At 47.9% G+C, this 20,648-nt stretch overlaps 1 protein-coding gene across 13 annotated transcripts in view; it reads right to left on the reverse strand.

Moving 5' to 3' along the window:
- TRERF1 (transcriptional regulating factor 1) overlaps positions 1-20,648 on the reverse strand; it is a 227,228-nt gene that overhangs the window by 26,815 nt on the left and 179,765 nt on the right. For 12 of the 13 annotated variants that reach the window (XM_030928515.1, XM_030928520.1, XM_030928509.1 and 9 more), the window contains 7 exons: positions 12,661-14,357; positions 10,281-10,327; positions 9,235-9,385; positions 4,048-4,429; positions 2,835-2,901; positions 1,656-1,795; positions 1,421-1,524 (listed from right to left, as the gene is read on the reverse strand). In XM_030928515.1, the coding sequence (XP_030784375.1) occupies positions 1,421-1,524; positions 1,656-1,795; positions 2,835-2,901; positions 4,048-4,429; positions 9,235-9,385; positions 10,281-10,327; positions 12,661-14,100 (2,331 nt within the window). In that variant the 5' untranslated portion in view covers positions 14,101-14,357. Of the gene's footprint in view, positions 1-1,420; positions 1,525-1,655; positions 1,796-2,834; positions 2,902-4,047; positions 4,430-7,862; positions 8,106-9,234; positions 9,386-10,280; positions 10,328-12,660; positions 14,358-20,648 lie in introns of all 13 variants that reach the window. The other variant, XM_030928521.1, reaches the window with a different exon arrangement.

Raw genomic sequence — 20,648 nt, forward strand, 5'->3', positions numbered from 1 at the left:
AGAATCTGTATTTTTAACAAGATTCCCCAGGTGACGCATACGCACATTAAAAGTTTGAGAAGTGCTGCTCTGCCACACTGATCTCAAAGGGTTAAGGACAGTTCTCCAGCATTCTAGGAAATACCTGAAGGGTATCATAGTATTGGGACATTTACTTTCACATTTTCATAAAATCAAAATGCAGGAAGCTAGATCTACTACCATATATTTATATAAAGGGGAAACAGAGGTCAGTGATTGAGTGATCTGGTCAGAAGTCCAGGTTGAGGCTGGGTGCGTTGGTCCATGCCTGTAATCCCAGCACTTTGGGAGGCCAAGGTGGGAGGATCACCTGAGGTCAGGAGTTCGAGACCAGCCTGGCCAACATGATGAAACCCCATCTCTACTGAAAATACAAAAACTAGCCAGGCATGGTGGCACGCACAGTAATCCCAGCTACTAGCAAGACTGAGGAAGAATCTCTTGAACCCGAGAGGCAGAGGTTGTGGTGAGTTGAGATCGTGCCACTGCGCTCCAGCCTGGGTGTTAGAGCGAGACTCCATTTTTAAAAAAAGGCCGGGCGCAGTGGCTCACACCTGTAATCCCAACACTCTGGGAGGCTGAGGTGGGTGGATCACCTGAGGTCAGGAGTTCGAGACCAGCCTCAACATGGAGAAACCCCGTCTCTACTAAAAGTACAAAATTAGCTGGGCGTGGTGGTGCATGCCTGTAATCCCAGCTACTTGGGAGGCTGAGGCAGGAGAACTGCTTGAACCTGGGAGGTGGAGGTTGCAGTGAGCCGAGATCGTGCCATTGCACCCCAGCCTGGGCAACAAGAGTGAAACTCTGTCTCAAAAAAAAAAGGAAGTCCAGATTGAGCAGGTCAACTGTTAGCTCTGATTTTGGGAAGACAGCACTAAGGCCTGGGTTTGGGAACATCTGCAGAACTGTGTTAAAAGTGGAAGAATGGAACCAGTTGGTGAACAGTAAACACTTCATTTTGGTTAGATGAGAAAAGAGTTCTATAAACATCAAACTTTGGCTGATTTCCATAGTAGGGAAGAAGAATCAGCAGAGTACGATAGGCTATTTTAGACCAACTTCTGCTTCAGTAAAGCCTTCTACCTCCATCACTGGAGAGACTCAGTTTTCTGAAGTGAAATGCAAGACGAGGAAAAGAAATTCTAATGTCCTAGGACAGATATACCCACAGTTCTAACTTTAGGAACAGATGTGGAAACAGAAGTCCAGTTGGAGATTTTTTTCTATAGGCTTTAACATCCTGACCTACTCACTGAGAGAAGGAATAGGGAGGCATGCTGATTGGTCATCACACGCTGATTGGCCATTACAAATTGGTTGTATGGTACATGAGACAATATTGAAACTTGAGAAAATACTCTTCAGGAATTTGTAAAGCCTCTTTTTCATGGTTCCTTACCATTACATCACCTTTGGCCTCAAACAGAGAGTGCAAAGCAAATTCAGAATTCGTTCCTCCACCTGGCAATGCACTGGAACAGCACAAATGCAGAAGATTCTCCACTGTTGGGAATAAGGAGAAGCCAGTGCATCAGAGAGAGCTAAGTGTAATGGAAAACACACCAATCCCAGAGCCAGTGATGCCAGTGAGAGAATCAAACCTCTCCCACCCAGCTCTTCCCATATGCCAATACCTCTTTGCTGGAGGTCATGGTTTTCTAGTTCTGGCCAGGGCTTCCATACCAGTGTGGCCTTGTGTGTGTCCTGGGCCAGAGCAGAGATATCTTGGAGTTCAGGGATTTCTGCTTGGAATCTCAAGCCAATGTTGATGCGTCTTTAAATGACAAGAAGAAAAACAACAATGTGGTCTTCAAGTTGATGGCTCAGGCCAAGGGCAACTGTCAGGAACTTGAAAAAGAAGGAAACTAGTTCTTTCTACAAGGATGTAGGGGCATTTCCTCAGAGTGTGACCCTAAGATTCCACACATGGCTTTTACGCTGGGATAAGGAACAGCTTTAAGATTAGGGAGAAATATTTTAGGAGCAAGGGGGCAGTTAGCCTGGGGCTTTTACGGCTCCCTGTAACTGGGAGAGGGAGGGTGATTAATTCCAAGAGAACAGTTTCCCAGAGCATGGCCAATGGTGCCATTTAACCACAAAAAAAAAAGGGGGACAAATACAAAGCATTCATTTCATTTTTTTGTCTCTTTCAGATCACTTTCACAGACATTATCCCATCCGAACCTCACGGGGATCTGTGACGTAAGCAAGCTGTAATAATTACTCCCATTTGACGAGTTAACTAAAGCCTAGAAAGGTTAACTGGATCAAGATCAAATTACAAAATGGTGTTGGAACTCAGGTGTTCTGATTCCTGACTCAGTCTACTCATCACTCTACCACCTGGCCTCTTTTCTGTGCCTATCCATGAAGATAACCACCTTTGCCTCTCCTAATACCACCCACTGCCTATGCAAAATTAAAGTACTTAATAAGCCCATTTGGAGGATGGGCCAATAATTGGGCCAAGGATCGGGGAGTGGGAAGTGAGGACATTCAGAAGGTGCCTCTTAAAGAATGAGGGAGATGCCTGTATCACTGGGGATGAAAAAGCACTGCCTATGGAGCCAGACATAGGGATGCTAGGCTCTCTGAATACAAGGCTTCATGCTTTGACCATGTATCTAGTCTTTGGCAAAGGCCTTAAAATACTGGCAACCATTGTGTAGGGAAACAACAGTACTCAAGAAATAACCACAATCCTACAATTTCTACAACTGCTCTCTCAGTGTAATCCTCTGACTACAAAGTATTAACTACACTTCTCAAGAAGCTGAAGCTTCTATTCTAATGAGTAATTGACTTTTCCTTACGGTTCAACATCTACAGTCTGCTCTCCAGGCCCTGGGGTGACCGTCACGTTGCTGCCATCGATGCTGTCTAAAACACAAAAATCAGAGGTCAACAGGGAAGGAACGCTGAAAAAGACTAAAGCAAATGAGCAGTTACCTAACCAGCCATAACAGAGCTCCTTTCCTACCCAACTCCTGCCAGAGTTACCCTGACAGTTTCCAGGGAGCTGGGTGGAGTATGGTGCTAAATAACTTAGGGTTACCCATTGCTCACACAGGGTGAGGAGAAACCAGCTGTCCCACAATGGGTACCAAAGCGGTAGGATTTCTATGCAATTATTCTTTCTTCAGAAAGACAGCCTAGCCTCTCTATGCTTGATTTTCATAAAGCATGCTAAAATGTCAAGGCTTGATCTTGCATGTAATACCTAATCTTATTTGTACATCTACTGAGTACATTTTCTTTCTTTCTTTTTTTTTTTTTTTTTTTTGAGATGTCTCGCTTCTTTGCCCAGGCGGGAGTGCCGTGGCGCTGTATCGGCTCACTGCAGCCTCCGCTTCCCAGGTTCAAGAGATTCTCCTGCCTTAGCCTCCTGAGGAGCTGGAACTAGAGGTGCCTGCCACCACATCCTGCTTTTCTTTTTTTTTTTTGAGACGGAGTTTTGCTCTCGTCCCCCAGGCTAGAGCGCAGTAGCTTGATCTCGGCTCACTGCAACCTCTGCCTCCCAGGTTTAAGCGATTCTCCTGCCTCAGCTTCCCAAGTAGCTGGGATTACAGGCGCGCGCCACCATTCCCGGCTAATTTTTGTATTTTTAGTAGAGACGGGGTTTCACCATGTTGGCTAGGCTGGTGTCCAACTCCTGGCCTAAAGTGATCCACCCGCTTTGGCCTCCGAAAGCACTGGAATCACAGGCGTGAATCACCGCGCCCGGCCTCATTTTTTCTCTCTTGCACGATCATTGCTGGCAGTCTTAGAAAGTGGGTGAACATTTCAACTGTTTCCTTATCCCAGAGACTGTAGTGATCAGTTTATGCATCTGTCTCCCAATTTGAGATTCCCTTGAGGATAAGGGCTATGCATTCCAAGTCTTTCTTAACACCCAGCAGTGTGTGCTACATACAGTCAATACTCCGCAAAAGTCTGTGGGATAAATGGGAAAGCTAAAGAAAACGAGGTCTCCCAGGACTCTACCCAGCACCCAGAGCCCAGGAGGACGCTAAAGGGGTGACTCACTGGAGCGACACAGCAGCACCCGTGGCGTGGGCGTCAGGGGCGTCAGGGGCAGCTGCGGGTGGGCGCCAGGGCCGTGGCCGGAGATGACATTGCTGAAGAGCCCCGAGCCCTGGCGCACCGGGCTCAGCATGGGTGGGGGCGTGTAAGGGGGCAGCTCGTGGGTGGGGTCCAGGAGCAGGTGATCCCCGAGGACGCGCGGGGAGCGCAGCTGACTCTGGTAAAGGGTAGCGCCCGAGTAGGAGGCGGCGGGGTTCGGGTTGTAGGAGGGCGGCGGCGGGATGAAGAGTGGTTCCGGCCGGTGCCGGAACTTTTTCTTCTCCTGCACGGTCTTGAGGGGCTCCTCGGCTTTGGGCACGCTGGGCTGATGCTTCCTGGGGATTTCCTAAAACGGGAACAACGATCTGATTCGAATACTTCAGCTTCCCCCGCAGGCCATTTCCCCAGGTTCAGGGAAGCGGGCCTTCTACTGTCTAAGCAGAGAGCCCTTCTGCTTGACCACACCCCCCCACGCCCCTACACTGACCACATCCATTTCGGGGAAAGCGAGTTCTGGTTGCTAGACTCGGGAGAAAACTAAGGTTTTGGAAGAAATCCCCAATTTCTGAAAGAGCTGGGAGTGGTAGGAATAGTGGGTGGGCAAGAAATAATAAATTCAAATTCTTTATTGCTTATCACTACATTCCCATCTGTTTGAGTGGAATCCAGCTGAGTGGGCTCTTTAATTACCCCACTGCTCCCCAGGGACGGACATCAGGAACAGATACCACATGTTCCGAGAAGGGGACTGAATAATCTCTTCAGGGAAGCTGGGACCGAGACCTGTGAGGCAGGAAGTAGGGGTTCAAGCCTAGCCAAGGTTCCCAAGGCCAGCGACCCACACCGGGCTCTCCTGGGTCACTTTCAGCACGGGGGAGCGCCCTCGATGACCTACCTCTAAGGGCCCTTCCATGTGCTCACCTAAAAACGGATCTGGTTAACCTCCCCCGTCACCACCCTCACTACTGCTCCCAGAACTCGTAGCTTATTTGTAGCAAACTCTTCTCTGAGGTTGGCTTCCTGTCAGGAGAGTTAGTTTATTTTAATGGCAGCGGAACCAAGCATAGTCTGGAAGGAGGATCTGCCACATGGATACATATATACTAATAAGTAAACATAGGCACGTAAACAGATGAGCAGGGCATGCCAAAGCCAAACAGAAACAGACGCGGGTTGTGTGGTAGCATCAGCCCAGAAAAGTTGAGAGCTGGGTGTGGCTGCAGAGGCGGTGTGGTTGGGAGGGGCCACGGGGATACCTGAGGGAAGGTTCTGGGCAGTCTGGGGTGCCCTCTCAGGCCCTGCAGGCCAGAGGCCAGTCACAGCTGCAGGTCCTGGAGACTCCTGAGCCCAGGGTGGCGCCTGGGTAGGAAGCAGCAGGGGGTGATGGGAAGGGCTGACCATGGTCATGTGACCTGCCCCATGGGCTCCTCTGCTCTGGACTCCTCTCCCTCCAGAGCTTCAGGCTCTGCCCCCTTACGTTTCTCCCTCAGCTTCTCTGCCTTCCATGGTGCCATCCTGGCCTCTAGGAGGGGAGTCTAGGGAGGCAGAGAGTGGGGAAAGGAGGAGCGGGCAGACGGTCCCAGGCTCCCGGCTCCACAGTGAGGTTCCTAACCCCCGTCCCCACCCCGGCTCACCCCCAGGGGGCCCTCCTTAGGCCAGCGCGCTCAACTGCCTCCTCTCTCCACCAGAGGGCTCCTCAGCGCCTGAGGCTGAGGCGAGAGAGGGGCTGGGGAGAATGCGGGAAGGAGACTTGTGCCCCCGACAAGGGGAGCAGCCCTGAAGATCCAGTCTGTTCCCGGGTAGCAGATAAAGTCATCCAAGAACATGCAGACCTCATACGATCTCAACACGGCACTGCAATCCAGACCTCTGATCACAGGGCCAGAGGTCCCTTTTGGGCTCCTTCTCCTCCAGCTTCTTGTCCTGTTACTCCAGCTCTAAACCTGGATTTTCCAATCCTCCAGGCAAGGCTCTGAGCCACTGGGCCAGAGAAGCCACCCAGGATGTCAAGTCTGGTTGTCAATTGAGAGGAAGCACTTACAGTGTTCCATCCCACCAAGCTATTTGGACACTTTGGGGGTGAGGCCAACCACTGAAAACTTTAAAAAGCTGCCCACAGAGAAGGCTGAGAACCACTGATGAGTCCAACCCCACCAAGGTCAGGGGAGTAAACTGAGGCTCTGAGTGGGGGCAGGTCTCAGCTGTCTTCATCCCAGCTGGCTAGGAGCCAAGCTGAGATGGGCACTCGGGGCTCCTTCCTGGATGTTTTAATTGCTTTACATCAAGTGCCAGGGCCTTGTTTACATGTATTCAGTCTCACCTACATGCTTCCACTTCAGCCTATTGCCCCCACCAACGAGGTCTCTCTCACCCTTCCATTAAGCCAAGTTCATCCCTTCCTTCAAAACCCTGCTCAGAACTCTAATGATGATCTCCTGAGCAAACTCCCTTGCCCCTCCTCAGTCCCTAATGACTTGGGCTACCCTGGTGTATTCTCATCCAGTCACACCTGAGGCATCCATTTCTTGTCTGCCCCTGTCTTTCTCTTACCATCTTGAATGGGTGGGTGGGTGGGGTGTGTGCCTGAGACTCTGACCCCCATGTGACTATGAACCCTTAATTCAGAGTTCTCCAAGGGAACTGTTTCCCCAAGGAGACACTGTTTCTCCCACCAAATCAGGAACTTCCCTGGGCAAAGAGGGAGCTTGGATGTATCATTTCATCTCTGCCTGTTGCTGACCCCCAAGCCCTGACAGCTTATGAGAACCTTCCCCTCAGTTCTCCATCAGTTTCTTTTCTTTTGAGGACTTGATGTTACATAGATAACCATAAAGGCTTTTTTCTGGACTTTTCTAGTTCTTTTCATTATCCTCTCTCCCTCTATCCTGGCCCAGCCTACCCTTATGCCTCCTGGATTCTCAGCAGCTGCCTATTCCTAAGGACAAATATGACCCAACACGCCACTTTGTGGGGAGGGGGTAAGTTTGATATTCCCAACCACACAGGTCACAAATTCCCTAGGGGCTGAGAGAGAGAGAGAGAGAGAGAGAGAGAGAGAGAGAGAGAGAGAGAGAGAGACAAACCCTTCCCAGAGCCAAGTTAAGCTGTTTGAGTGAAGCACTTAGAATTGGAGAAAGGAGAACAGTGAGTGAGAAAAACAAATCTCTTTGCTTTCCTGAGATTAGGCTCTCAGTGGAACTACTTTGGGAACTTTAACGAATTAGGTTTTCCAGGGTATTTAAGCAGACAAAATATTAAGCATCTGGTAAGGCTGATTGTCAGAATGGATGCCAGGGCTATTGCCTGGAAGCCTGCTGCAACAGTGTTTACCTCTTTGGTTGTGGATTTGGGAGATCTGGAGATCCTGGGGAAGGGGCCAGGGCCTGGGGCAACAGCTGCTTACTTTCTGGGATAGAGTACTTCCATATTTCAATAATGGCTATGATTGTCCCAGTGATTCCCAGCTGAATGATCATCTCTGTTTAAACCTGGGAGCACTTTCGGGTCTCTCAGAATCTAACCCAGGCCATTAGTCTGGCATTTAATGGGCAGCAGGCAGTGTGAACAAGGATGGGGTTCCCAATGTGGCCATGGGGGTTCAGCCCTGAGAGACCAAGCCATGTCTGAGCTCAGGTCAGTGACTCTGGAAGGGCTGCCCCATCTCCAAGAAAGCAAAGGGAAGTCCCCACCCAGGCAGGTGGGGCAGAGCAGCAACTCACAGCAGGCGTGCAGGGGGCAGCCCCTTGGGGTGAGTGTGGGGGAGAGAGGGTCATCCTCACGAGCACAGGCATCTCGTCGTCCGACATCGAGCTGGCTGGCTTGTCTCTGGCGGAGGGGGCGGCAACGGTGCTGTTGGTGAACCCCTGAGAGCTGGGCTTGGGTGGGAGAAGCTTGACAGGGACAGACACGGGCATGACCATAGGCGTGAGGCTTTCTGCCTCGGGAGGGAGCTGTGGCGGCGGCGGAGGCGGAGGCGGCAGTGGCGGCTGGGGCTGAGGCGGCAGGACCTTCTCTCCTTCCTCCTACACAGACAATAAAGGCTTTGATCCTGGGCTGAGAGTAGCTCTCACAAGGGGGATGCACTTTGCTTTTCCTGAAAGGCTCCAGGACATCAGGTATGGGTGATAGAGAACCACTGCAGGGTGATTTCCTTCCTGCAATCCTGAGTCCCTTGACTGGAGTGATGCCAGCTGATGGTAGAGGAGGCCATGGACTCCATTTTCTACAGTTAAAAAATCTTGACCATGCATTACCTGTATATTAAACTATTTTTTAAAAATTGTGTCAGCTTGTAAAGAAAAGGGCACAGACTTGTAATCAGTCCAAAAAAAGGTATGATCTTGTGTAGGAGTTTTTAATTCTATGGGCCTTGGTTTACTCATTTGTCAAAATGGAAATAGGCATTCCATCCTGTATTTTATTCAGGTCAGGAAACCACACTGGAGATACAAAACATGTACTTTTAACAAGTAAAGACAAAAGCTTTTTTAAAAAACATAATCTGGCATGGCCAGGAGATGGAGTGATCTGGGTAATCAAAAATTCTGGTCAACAGAGATTTAATCCCATAGATTTAAATTAAGAGTAACAATATTAAAAGAATTCTGAGAAAACTTTTTGATTTTAATCTAACTCTAAAATTTGTGGATAGTTTACTATCTGGATATCCTACCTGGATAATCCAGAGGGTATTTAAGGATCTTTGGATGTTGAGCCAAACAACACTGCATCAGTAAACAGAAAATTCTGGCTGAGAGCCTGATGATTATATTAGCTTTCTCTTGCCATTGACCACTAATCTGGAAGGCCCCAGCGGGCCTGGTCTTGGGTGTGTCAAGCAGCAGAAGTTTAAAAATAATATTGCATTTACATGTTTTCCTTTGCTGTCTTCTCCAGGAGGCAGAGAGAGGCTGGGATGCCCTAAAAGGCTTTCTAGAGCCTCTGTTTTTGACCCTTGCTCATCATAAAGCTGGGGAAGTGGGGCTGCTTGACCTGGCTGGCTCCCAGCGTCAAAGCCTAAGCATTCCTGTCAAGGGAGGACTGTGCCTCGCCAGGTCCCGCATGGGGCTCACATCACTCTCTGTCTGATGGCAGCAAAGCAAAGCAAGCAGCACACGGCCTAGAAAGGACCGGGAACTGGCTCCTGCTAACCTGTTTGAGGTTGGGGGAGGCCCTCATTCCCCCATGGGACCGCATGTGGCCGTTCAGGGCAGGCAGGTTCTTGAACTCCTTCAGGCAGATGGAGCATGTCAGCTTGTTCTTGGCATCAAACTGCTCCCCAAACACTCCTTTGGGTTGGCCACTGCTCAAGGGTAGAGCCAAATGGAGAGGACACATACATTGAGGAAGGGGAAACAGTGACTTGCCACAAGACCTCATACCCACCACAAACCCATTTCATTCATCCAATGATCCCATTGTCCATGGCACCACTTGTATCAGCCCAGTGGCCTTTAGAGAACAAAGTCCAATTTACAGATGAAAAGCTGAGGCTCAGAATGGGAAAAGGCCTTCTCAAACCCATGCAGGAATTGAACAAAACGTCCTTCTTCACGTCAGGACTTCAGGCAATGGATCTTGACTTGGGAACAATAGCTTATTACCCTTTAAGGGTTGGCCTGAGCCCAGCTCTTCCAAAAGCTTCCCCACTTAGAGACACTTGTGCAAGTTCCTGGGGCAGCCTCTGTATTGCACACTTCAGCAGTTTATCAGGTTTGGCTAAATCTTTATTGACCATGCCCATGAGATGAGGAAGCCAGTCTGTACTGTTCACTGCTGTATTCTCAAAGCCTAGCTCTATGCTTGGCACACAGCAGACACTCAATAACTACTGAATGAATGCACAGTGGACAGAACATGGGCTTTGCAGTCAATCCCAGCACTGTTACTTGATGTGTAACCTTAAGCTCTTTGAGCCTCAGTTTTCTCATTTGTAAAGTAACAATCATACTAGCTAACAATTATTGAGTGCTTACTGAGTATAGGCACATCATCATCATACCCACTCTCATGCGTTACTTTACTACACACAATGCCTAGTGCTTAGCACATAGTATGTACTCAAACACAGCAGCTGCTATTATTATTTCTACACACTTCTTTAAGGAATGACATGGAATTTAGAAATGAATCATAAGAGACACCCCAGAAAATCCTCCCAGTCTCCCAAAATACCAACAAGGCTCCACTCATCCTACCTTGACTCAGGGGACCCTGGCTGGGCTCTCCCATCAGGTAGGTGCATCTAATTTTGAGCCAAACAGGATACCGAAAAAAAGAAGAGAAAAAAACGTGTTCTGAAGGGAGAAGTCCTCGAGCAGTGGGAACATCAGGTACTCTTCCAGGACTCTTTCTGCCATCTGCCTTGTGCTGACCCCATTCATGTCCACTCACGCCCTCACTCTTCTGCATTTGACTTCTGTCCCTGAATTGCTCCTTGACTTGGGACCACCGCCCCCACTCCTGGAGCTGCTGTCAGCCACAACAAGCCCACCAGGATGCAACCTCCCACCGTGTTCTTTCCTGTTCTCCCAGGGCACCCACTCTGTGCACAGATAGGCTCCATTCCCATAAAGGACACAGAAGAGAGTTGGAAGACACAGCATTATGCCAGGAGACCTCCTGATGGAATTCTTTTTTTTTTTTTGAGACAGGGTCTTGCTCTGTCACCCAGGCTATAGTGTAGTAGCATGATCATGGCTCACTGCAGCCTCCACCACCTGGGCTTAAGCAATCCTCCTGCCTCAGCCTCCCAAGTAGCTGGGACTACAGGTGTGTGCCACAACACCCAGCTAAATTTTTGATTTTTTGTAGAGGCAAGGTCTTGCTCTGTTGCTTAGGCTGGTCTTGAACTCCTGGGCTCAAGCGATCCTCCTGTCTTGGCCTTCCAAAGTGCTTGGATAATAGGTGTAAGCCACCATACCCGGCCCTGGAATTCTTCTTAAAAAGCCTTAGCCAGATCATCTAAATCATCTCATTCCTACATTTACAAAGGCTCTCAGTTACTACTGTTTCTGAGCCCCAGACAAAGCAAACTCAAGGGGAAGTACATCTCTGGCCTTCAACCTCCATCAGAACCTTCTCTCTACCCAACCAGTTCCCATTTGGGGTCGCCTTCTCCTCAGACACGGCTGTCATCTGACTGCAGCACTTGGAATAAGCCAAGGCATGAAAAGTGCCCAGCACATAGTAGGTTGTTTTCTGGTCAAATACTTTTGGGACTAATCAAGGGTTAATCATGGTGCATAGGCTGAACTGGCTTGCAGACATGTTTGTTTGGCTAGACTGTTTTTTAAAAATCCTTAATGAGAATGCTATGGGATGGGGCATCTGCTCTCTAGTCCCCAGTCACCACCACTCCCTAATATCTCATACCAGACAGTTTTGGTTATTTACTTTCCCAGCCTGGATCATGTGGGCAGCTAAGGTTTTCATCTCCGCAATCACACATGGTGTGTGGGAGACTTATAATGCATTACCATATTAAAGGCCACAAAAAGTCCTGCAGTACAGCAACCTGTTTCACTTTGGGAGGCTATAGCAGGAGGATCATCTGAGGCCAGGAGTTCAAGAGCAGCCTGGGCAACATAGGGAGACCTGTCTCTACAAAACGAAACCAAACCAAAGAAAGTACCCAGGCATGGTGGCATGCACCTGTAGTCCTAGCTATGTGGGAGGGTGAAGTGGGAGGATCATTTGAGCCCAGGAGTTCAAGGCTGCAGTGAGCTATGATTGCATCACTGCACTCCAGCCTGGGTGACAGAGGAAGACCCTGTCTCTAAAAATGGGCCGGGCACAGTGGCTCACACCTGTAATCTCAGCACTTTGGGAGGGTGAGGCAGGCGCATCACGAGGTCAGGAGTTCGAGACCAGCCTGACCAACATGGTGAAACCCTGTCTCTACTAAAAATACAAAAACTTACCAGGTGTGGTGGTGTGCACCTGGAATTCCAGCTACTTGGGAGGCTGAGGCAGGAGAATCGCTTGAACCCAGGAGATGGAAGTTGCAGTGAGCCAAGATTGTGCCATTGCACTCCAACTGGGTGATGGGGCGAGACTCCGTCTCAAAAAAAAAACAAAAAAAAAAACCCTAGTTTATCCAGAGAACCCACTGTTTCCCCAGCAATATCCATTAAACACTGTGGAACGACTGTTCTGAGCAATATACTTTGAGAAATGCTGTCATAATGTGGTCTCCCTCCCAAAGGGGGACCAATGTCACAGAGCATATCCTGAGCACACAGATCCAAGGGAACTGAGACACCACCACTGTGTGGTCCCGTGGCACCCCACTCAAGGTCTTGACCATTACATGAATCATTTAGGGCACGATATGGTACTCTGGCCATCTCCTTAGTAGATTATAAGCTCCATGGCCAAAGGACTTAACAGAGATTGATTTTGTATTCCAAGTGCTTGGCACAGACAGTGTGCGACACATGTAGGTTAATGTTTGGGGAATGAATAAAGAACAAAAGCGTTGAGGAGGCTTGGAGAGAGGATTGAGCACTGCAGACTCAGCTCTGGCTGACCCTGTAGCACACTGGGTATAGAGAGAAACTTCCAGTGGGAGAATACCTGGGGCCACATGGCACTAGGAGACAGCTGCTGATGCTGAGGCCCCATGTTGTTGAGGTGGATCCCACTGGGGGACAGGAGGGGGCGATGGGGGAGGGCGCTGCTGACCCGGGTCAGATCCGAGCTCGCTAGGTCTCCCATTCCTGCATCAGGAGGCCCCAGGTCCCCATGGGAGCTCAGCATGGCCTGGGCCTGTCTGTCGCTGGAGTAGGTCTTCAGCTGACTGTCCTCACGCTGCTGGTGCTGGGGCAGGTGGCTCTGCTGGTAGAGGGGGTGGCTGTAGGGCTGCTGGGGCTCCTGGTAGTAGTACTGGGACATGGAGCCCAGGGGAATCAGCTGGACAGTGTGTGCCTGCTCTGGGGTATACTGGTGAGGGTCCCTGTGATAAGAAGGGGGCTGCAGGTGCATCTGTTGCTGCTGCTGCTCTTGCAAGTGCTGCATCATGGGTTGGGGCTGATAATACTGAGGTATCTGCATTGAACCCTGCCGCTGCTGCAGCTGTAGCTGCTGCTGCGGCGGCGGCGGCGGTGGCGGCGGCTGTGGTTGTGATGGGCGAATTTGTTGCGGCTGCGTCTGTATTTCTTGCACGGAGATACGCTGTTGCCCAGCTTGCTGCTGTTGCTGCGGTGGGTAATACTGGTGCTGCTGCATCTGTTGCATGTGCTGTGACAGCATCTGTGGGGCCTGCAGTGTCTGTCCTCCCTGCACTGGCACCTGAGCCAGTGGCTGCTGGTAGTCATAATACAGGTGCCCTTGGGTAGGGTGCTGCCCGACCTGAAGGGCTGGTTTGGACAGCCCACCAGTGAAACCAGGGTGAGGCTGCTGGGACACCTGCTGGTAGCGGGAAGGGATAGCCGGTGCTGGGGGCTCCATGGACTTCTGAGACAGCAGCTGGCGGAGGGCACTGTCAGGGGCTCCATCCATCACTGCTGACTGAGTGTGCAGCACCTGGGCCATATTGTTGACCTGAATTCGCAGGTTTTGGTTGGCAAACACCTGGGTGAAAGAGTCCAGCTTGTGTAAGACACCGCTGGTAAGCTTCTGGGTCCGGATCTCGCTGGCCTGGGAGTAGGTATATTGGTAGCCATCAGTGGGCTCAGCCTGGGCCGGTGCCCCCCACATCATGTTTGAGTTGGCCAGGTTTCCACGTAGCTGGACATGGTTTCCAGGCCCTGCATGACTTCCCCACCCTCCCTGCCTCGAGGTATCCATTTGGCCAAGGTTTTTGGAGCCAACAGGCAAGCCCAGACCATCCCGCGTTTCTTGAGGGAAGTGGGGGGAGATGGGCGAGGCCTGAGGGGCATCCATTCCGCCCCCTGTTACTGCATTCCCATAGTTGTGGTTCAGCCCGCTGTGGACGCCAAGTGGTGGCTGTTGGTAGAAAAGGTTCTCACTACCGTGGGCCACATGGTTGGTCTTGTACAGTTGCTGGTCACCCATGCTGTCTGCCTTGGTTGTGAACGTCCAGCCACAAAACCATAAAAAAGGTAAATAAAACAAACCCAAAAGGACTGAAACCCTGAGAAGCTGAGAGAAAGTGTCGGCACTACTCCACAGCTGACATGTCTGTGAACGTGGCTGGAGCCAGGTGTTCCTGTTGGCCTGTACCACTCATGTGCAGGGCGGGGGGTTTCACATCCTCTCCCTGGCTGAGGTACGGACCACACAGCACTGTGGTGAGGAGACGGTGCTCACACCTGCAAGGCAAGAGGCAAAAGACAGGAAAGGATTTATTTGGATGTTTTCTGATGAGCAATTGATATCTACCATGACCAGTGATAAAAATAAATATATAATCCCAGCTACCTGGGAGGCTGAGACACGAGGTTCGTTTGAGACCAGCCTGGGCAACATAGGGAGATCCCGTCTCAAAAATGTTTTTAAATTAGCTGGGTGTGGTGGCACGCGCTTGTAGTCCCAGCTGCTCAGGAGGCTGAGGAAAGAGGATCACTTGGGACCAGAAGTTTAAGGCTGCACTGAGTTACGACTGCACCACTGCACTGTAGCTTAGATGACAGAGTGAAACACTATCTCTAAAATATATACATACATATATATATGTATATATGTATTCATATATATATATATATGAAACAGGAGACTCAATTAGAAATAGCCAGTGTCATGCACTGCACTCCACACCCTTTTCACTGAGTCCGCAGATCTTAATTCTCACATGAGATGCAAACTCTTACTTTCGAGCCATTGTTCAATGGCTCAGTAGTTCATTGATTTGTTAATTCATTGTTTTGTTCATTGATTAATTCATCCATTCTTCTGAGACCCTGCTATTGAAAGCCCAACACTATTCTAGGACCTGTGGGAAATATAAAGAGGTTTAAGATATGCATTAATCAAGTTATCTGTTCAACACATATTTATTAGACACCTATTAACTGTTAAGGCACAATGCTGAGAAATGACTAAGACATAGGCCTGCTCTCAAGCATGTAGTTAGAAAAGGTGATGAGTTGCATGAATAATTACAAAGGGGAAAAAGATACATGTAATGAAAAGGTAAAAATAAGAGAAGCAGGGTGTGATGGCATGCACCTGTACCCCCACCTATCAGGAGACTGAGGTGAGGATTGCTTGAGCTAAGGAGTTCAAGACTAGCCTGGGCAACATAGTAAGCAAGACCTCATCTCTTTTTTTTTTTTTTTGAGATGGAGTCTCGCTCTGTTGCCCAGGCTGGAGGGCAATGGTGCGATCTTGGCTCACTGCAACCTCCGCCTCCGGAGTTCAAGCGATTCTCCTGCCTCCGCCTCCCGAGTTGATGGGACTACAGGTGCCTGCCACCACACCCAACTAATTTTTGTATTTTTAGTAGAGACGGGGTTTCACCATGTTGGCCAGGATGGTCTCGATCTCCTGACCTCATGATCCGCCTGTCTCTACCAAAAATACAAAAATTATCTGGGCGTGGTGGCAGGCACTTGTAATCCCAGCTACTTGGGAGGCTGAGGCAGAAGATTCGCTTGAACCCAGGAGGCAGAGGTTGCAGTGAGCCGAGATTGTGCCACTGCACTCTAGCCTCGGTGACAAGAGCAAAACTCCATCTCAAAAAAAAAAAAAAAAAGGTTCAGGGGGGAGGGGGGAGGGGGGAGGGATTGCATTGGGAGTTATACCTGATGTAAATGACGAGTTGATGGGTGCTGACGAGTTGATGGGTGCAGCACACCAACATGGCACAAGTATACATATGTAACAAACCTGCACGTTATGCACATGTACCCTAGAACTTAAAGTACAATTAAAAAAAAAAAAAAAGGTTCAATTCCTAGACCCTCAACTTCTACAGAAATTCTTTCTAGAACTCATGGGTGGCAGAGGTACAAGCTGTCCTTTTAGGCCTTCTCTTTCCTAATCACCCTCCTTTACAAAAAGAAGGGCAAACTTCTCATGTACTCCATCAGGAAGAATGAAAAATGGAAACATAATAAATGCTGATCCTTGTCTCATACTAGCAATAACTAATATTCTTCTATGGATAATGAAATTGAAAATATAGCTCAGCACCAGCAATGTTTTATTTCTAGACCTGGGTGGGAACTGCATGGTCATTCTCACTCTGCTATAATTCAAGCTATACACTATGACCTGGCCATATACATAAAGGTGTATATGCTGTATGTCAATTTAAAAAAGTTTATTTTAAAAAGTCACCCCCCCAACAAAGTTACCCAGTACCACCATTTCATTTAGAGATGCATTTTCAATATAATTTAACTATTTATGTTTACTATTTATCCAAATTAGTAACACACTTAATGTTGTTTTGATTAATGTTGTTTTGATTAATAATTGTGATAACTCAAACCAGAAGAACATTTTAATACTTAGATCTTTTGATTTTAGGAAATTAAAAGAGTTTCAACTTTCTATAAAATTGTTACAGAAAAATATGGTAGGGAAACAAGTGAAAAAGTTCCAAGCATAAAAATATATTACACATATCACATTAGGATAAAATTCCACAGAGCAAGTGAAATGAAAATACAATTTCCAGAAGAAAAAGGAACACTGACTATTAAAGAGGGTGTTCATGCATTTTTAAAATGGATGATGGGAGGTATTAAATTGCTATGGTGTTTAGATTCCACTGGATAAATTTAAAACAGTGATGTAATAGTTTTGCTTAAAAATATCAATGTTTACAACATACTGGAAATTGTATCTTCAGCAAATGTATGATTAAAAATGTGGGTGTAAACTTAAAACTGTATGAAGGGGCAAAGAGTTTTAAAAGATTCTTTTAGGGAGGATTTTAAACAGAAAAGTTTGAAGACCACTGCAGTCGTCCCCCTCTACCTGTGAGTGAGCTGAGTTGGTCTGTCCCTTTCTGAATTACGAGAGAAAGAGACAGAAAACTTCAGATGAAGGGTTGCATTTGGTGGAGGGAAGGGTGGAGGAATGCCAGCCGTGGGTGGAAGGAGAGGCTGGCCAAAGGTGGCTGCAACAGTGAAAGGATGCTGGGCATGAGGATGCTGAGTTTCAGAGGCAAGGAGACTAATGAACCTCACTGCTCAAACGGTGTTCCAGGTCACCTGGGAGCTGGTTAGAAATGCAGAATCTCAGGCTCCAGTTGAGATCTATTGAGTCAGAATCCGTATTTTATTTAGATAATCCCCACCCCCAAGTGAGTCATGTGCACATTAAAACTGGAGAAGCACTGAATTAGCAGACTCTCGCTGCATCCAGGTGAGGCATAACTAAGACCAGAACTCAGAAGACAGTGAGCAGGGAGCGAGGAATAAGAGAAACATTCCCTGTCTTGCCAGTGGGAAGCCACTCTCTTTCCTTGAAATACTCTGGCCCTCTGGGGCTTAGGACCCAGTCTGAGACACCCACTCCTTTCCTCATACATATTCTCTCCTTTGACAGCCTCATCCACCACCCATCCTTTCTGACCCCTTATTGATTTTAAGCAATATCATGACTGCCCCCAGCTCAGATGGTCTGAGATCCTGATCAGCTGCCTACTCTACGTCACCACGTCCACATTCAAAGGCAGTTCAACATCATCTCTCCCAAACTGGATGCTGTTTTCAAGGAGCTCTTTCCTTGAACCTGCCATGCTCTCTTCCACTGCAGGGCCTTTGTACATGATGCCCCCTCACCATTTGGAGAGCTCTTCCCCTCTTCCCTAACACAGTATCCTTCAGATCTCAGCTCAAATTACACATTCTCAGAAAGTTGATTCTGACCCCAATCCCCAAGTCTACATCAGATTCCTTTCTTATATGTTCACTAAAACCATATTTCTTTCCTTTAGACTACTCTCCTCCGCTTGTAATTGTACTTCCACCAGTGCAATTATTTCATTAATGGATCTTTCTCTATTAGAGCAGGAACCAGGTCTATTTTTACCTAGGAGTCTCTTCCTCAAACCTACCATAATGCCCAGCACATTGCAGGACTCCAATAAAGATTTGCTGAAGGAAGGGAAGCATTTATTGAATGAATAGATCAACAAATGAGAAAAAATTAGAAAACAATGATCAAATATCCCAGTGAGCTGAGACAGGCAGAAAAAGATACTCAGTATAGATCAAGAAGTTCTTAAGTTCTCATGAAGAATAGTCAGCACCTTGGTCCTGATAGGCAAATAGGGCTTACAGAGGTGGAGAGGACCAGGAAGGGTATTCTGGACAGGGAACAGCATGAACAAAGGCATGGAGTCAGGTTCAGGAGTTCACGCTGGGACATCATGTCCTTGTCCAGAACTCACCAATGATCAGGCTAAATTTATAAGAAAGGGATAAGTTGTAGTGGGCCTTAAAGTGCCATCCGACAGTATTATCCTTTGGGCATTAGGCCTGGCTATTTCAGAATGCTCTACCAGGCTTAAACCCCTCCACTCAACCTTCCTTAAAAGGCTTACACAAAGTCACCACACCCAGAAAGAATTACTTGTTGAAACTCACCCGACTTTGAGCACTATTGATTTCATGTCTCTCTCCTATGGCCCTGTGGATAGAATGGAAGCTAGATAATTGAACTTCTGTTGACATGTTTGCTTTGTTAAGTCTTCCCAAACTGCTAGGGAAAGGGATGACTTTCCATTCTCAGTTGCAGGAGGCTATTTTTTATTTGTTGACATTTCCAGAACTGGAATGTAGTTTGTTTACAAGCACAGAACCCTAGATGGAACCCTAGGTGGGTTCCCAAAGTGTGGTTCTTGGGCTAGCAGCCCCATCATCACCTGGGAAATAATAAATACTAATTCTTAGGCCCCATCCAGACCCAGTAAATCAGAAACAGACTGGGGCTCAGCAGTCTGTGTTTTAATGAGCCCTCTTGTTGAGTCTGATGCACGCTCAAGTTGAAGACCACTGCCCCAGAGATGATACGGTCTCTCTACTTTACAGATGAAGAAATAGAGGCCCAGAGATGTAATTTCTGGGCCCAGAGCAGTGCCTTGCTGATGGTAGGCAATCAAGCCTCATTTGTTCAACGTAAGAAGGGGAAAATGGCTGGGCTCAAGCCTGTAATCCTAGCACTTTGGGAGGCCAAGGCAGGCGGATTACTTGAGGCCAGGAGTTCAATACCAGCCTGGCCAACATGGCAAAACCCTGTCTATACTAAAAAAAAAAATACAAAAATTAGCCAGGCGTCGTGGTGCATGCTTGTAGTCCCAGCTACTTGGGAGGCTAAGGCACAAGAATTGCTTGAACCCTGGAGGTGAAGGCTGCAGTAAGCTGAGATCAAGCCATTGTACAACAGAGTGAGACCCTGTCTCAAAAAAAAAAACAAACAAACAAATAAAAATAAATAAATAAATAAAATAAAAAAAAGAGAGAAAATGATTTTTCCTAAAACACCATAGGGAGATAATGGCAAAACCATGTGCTATTTATTTTACATTAATGTAATATTTTTTGAATAGGTACTAGATTCACATGGTTCAAAATTCAAAAGGTTAAAATGGATATGCAAAACAGCAAAAATTATCCCAAATAAATGCTTGTAAATAAAGTGAAAATCATGCAAATTGTAAAAATAAGAGCATATGTGAAAAGTCTCCCTCCACCCTCCACCCCCATCCCTAGCCACCCAGCACCCCTTCTGGGACAGTGAATTAGGTTCTTATATATCCTCCTAGAGACACTTTATGCTCATATAAGAACACTGGTGCACAGCCCCTCTTATACAGATGGTAGCGTGCTAGGCCGTGGTTTAGCATCTTGCCAAAAGGCTATTTTAAACATATCATTTAAAACCTGGAAACTGTTGTTCTTGGTGGATTAGTCAATCTCCCAGAATTCTTATAATACCAACTCAGGATTCAAGTCTCTATTATTTTTCTAACAAGGTAATTGTTTTGCTCATTATGTGTAACAATTCCTACTGGGTAATTTGTACCAGGAGCTTTTTCATTCATGAACTAATTAACAGAACTGCTCCTTTCCCATTTCTTCAGTCAGTTTCTTCCTTAGAGCAGGACTCCAGGGTGGGCTCAACAAATACATGCCCACTCAGAACCTAAGGTGCCACTCTACGCTCCCACAGAGCCTGTGACCGCCTTTCCTCTGCACTTACCAGGTCACAGTCAGGCGACCCACTTCCGTGCCTGTCTCCAGCCTGGCTGCCCAGTCACTGTGACGCAGGGACAGCAGCCTGCCCATGTGGTGTCTTCAGGGACTGGGACATAGCAGATGCTCAACAAACGCTCACTGAACTGCAACACTGCGCCAGGCAAAGGAGACCTAGAGTGGCTTGTTCCCCTCTGCAGGTCCCATGCCTCTGACATGGACTGAGGGACAGAATTTACTCGTTTCTGTTGAGGGCATAGTGCCCTAAAGCACCAAATTTATGGAGTGCTGTAGAAAATAACAAGACTCTACAGAGACCTCCCAGCACACTTTTTCTATACAGGGCCAACTAGTAAATATTTTCAGCTTTGGGGCCCATACATATGGTTTCTGTCACAACGCTGCCACGGTAGCGTGAAAGCGGCCACAGACCATATATAAATGAATGGGCGT

The sequence above is a fragment of the Rhinopithecus roxellana genome, chromosome 4 (genome assembly GCF_007565055.1).
Source record: "Rhinopithecus roxellana isolate Shanxi Qingling chromosome 4, ASM756505v1, whole genome shotgun sequence".
Classification (NCBI taxonomy): domain Eukaryota; kingdom Metazoa; phylum Chordata; class Mammalia; order Primates; family Cercopithecidae; genus Rhinopithecus; species Rhinopithecus roxellana.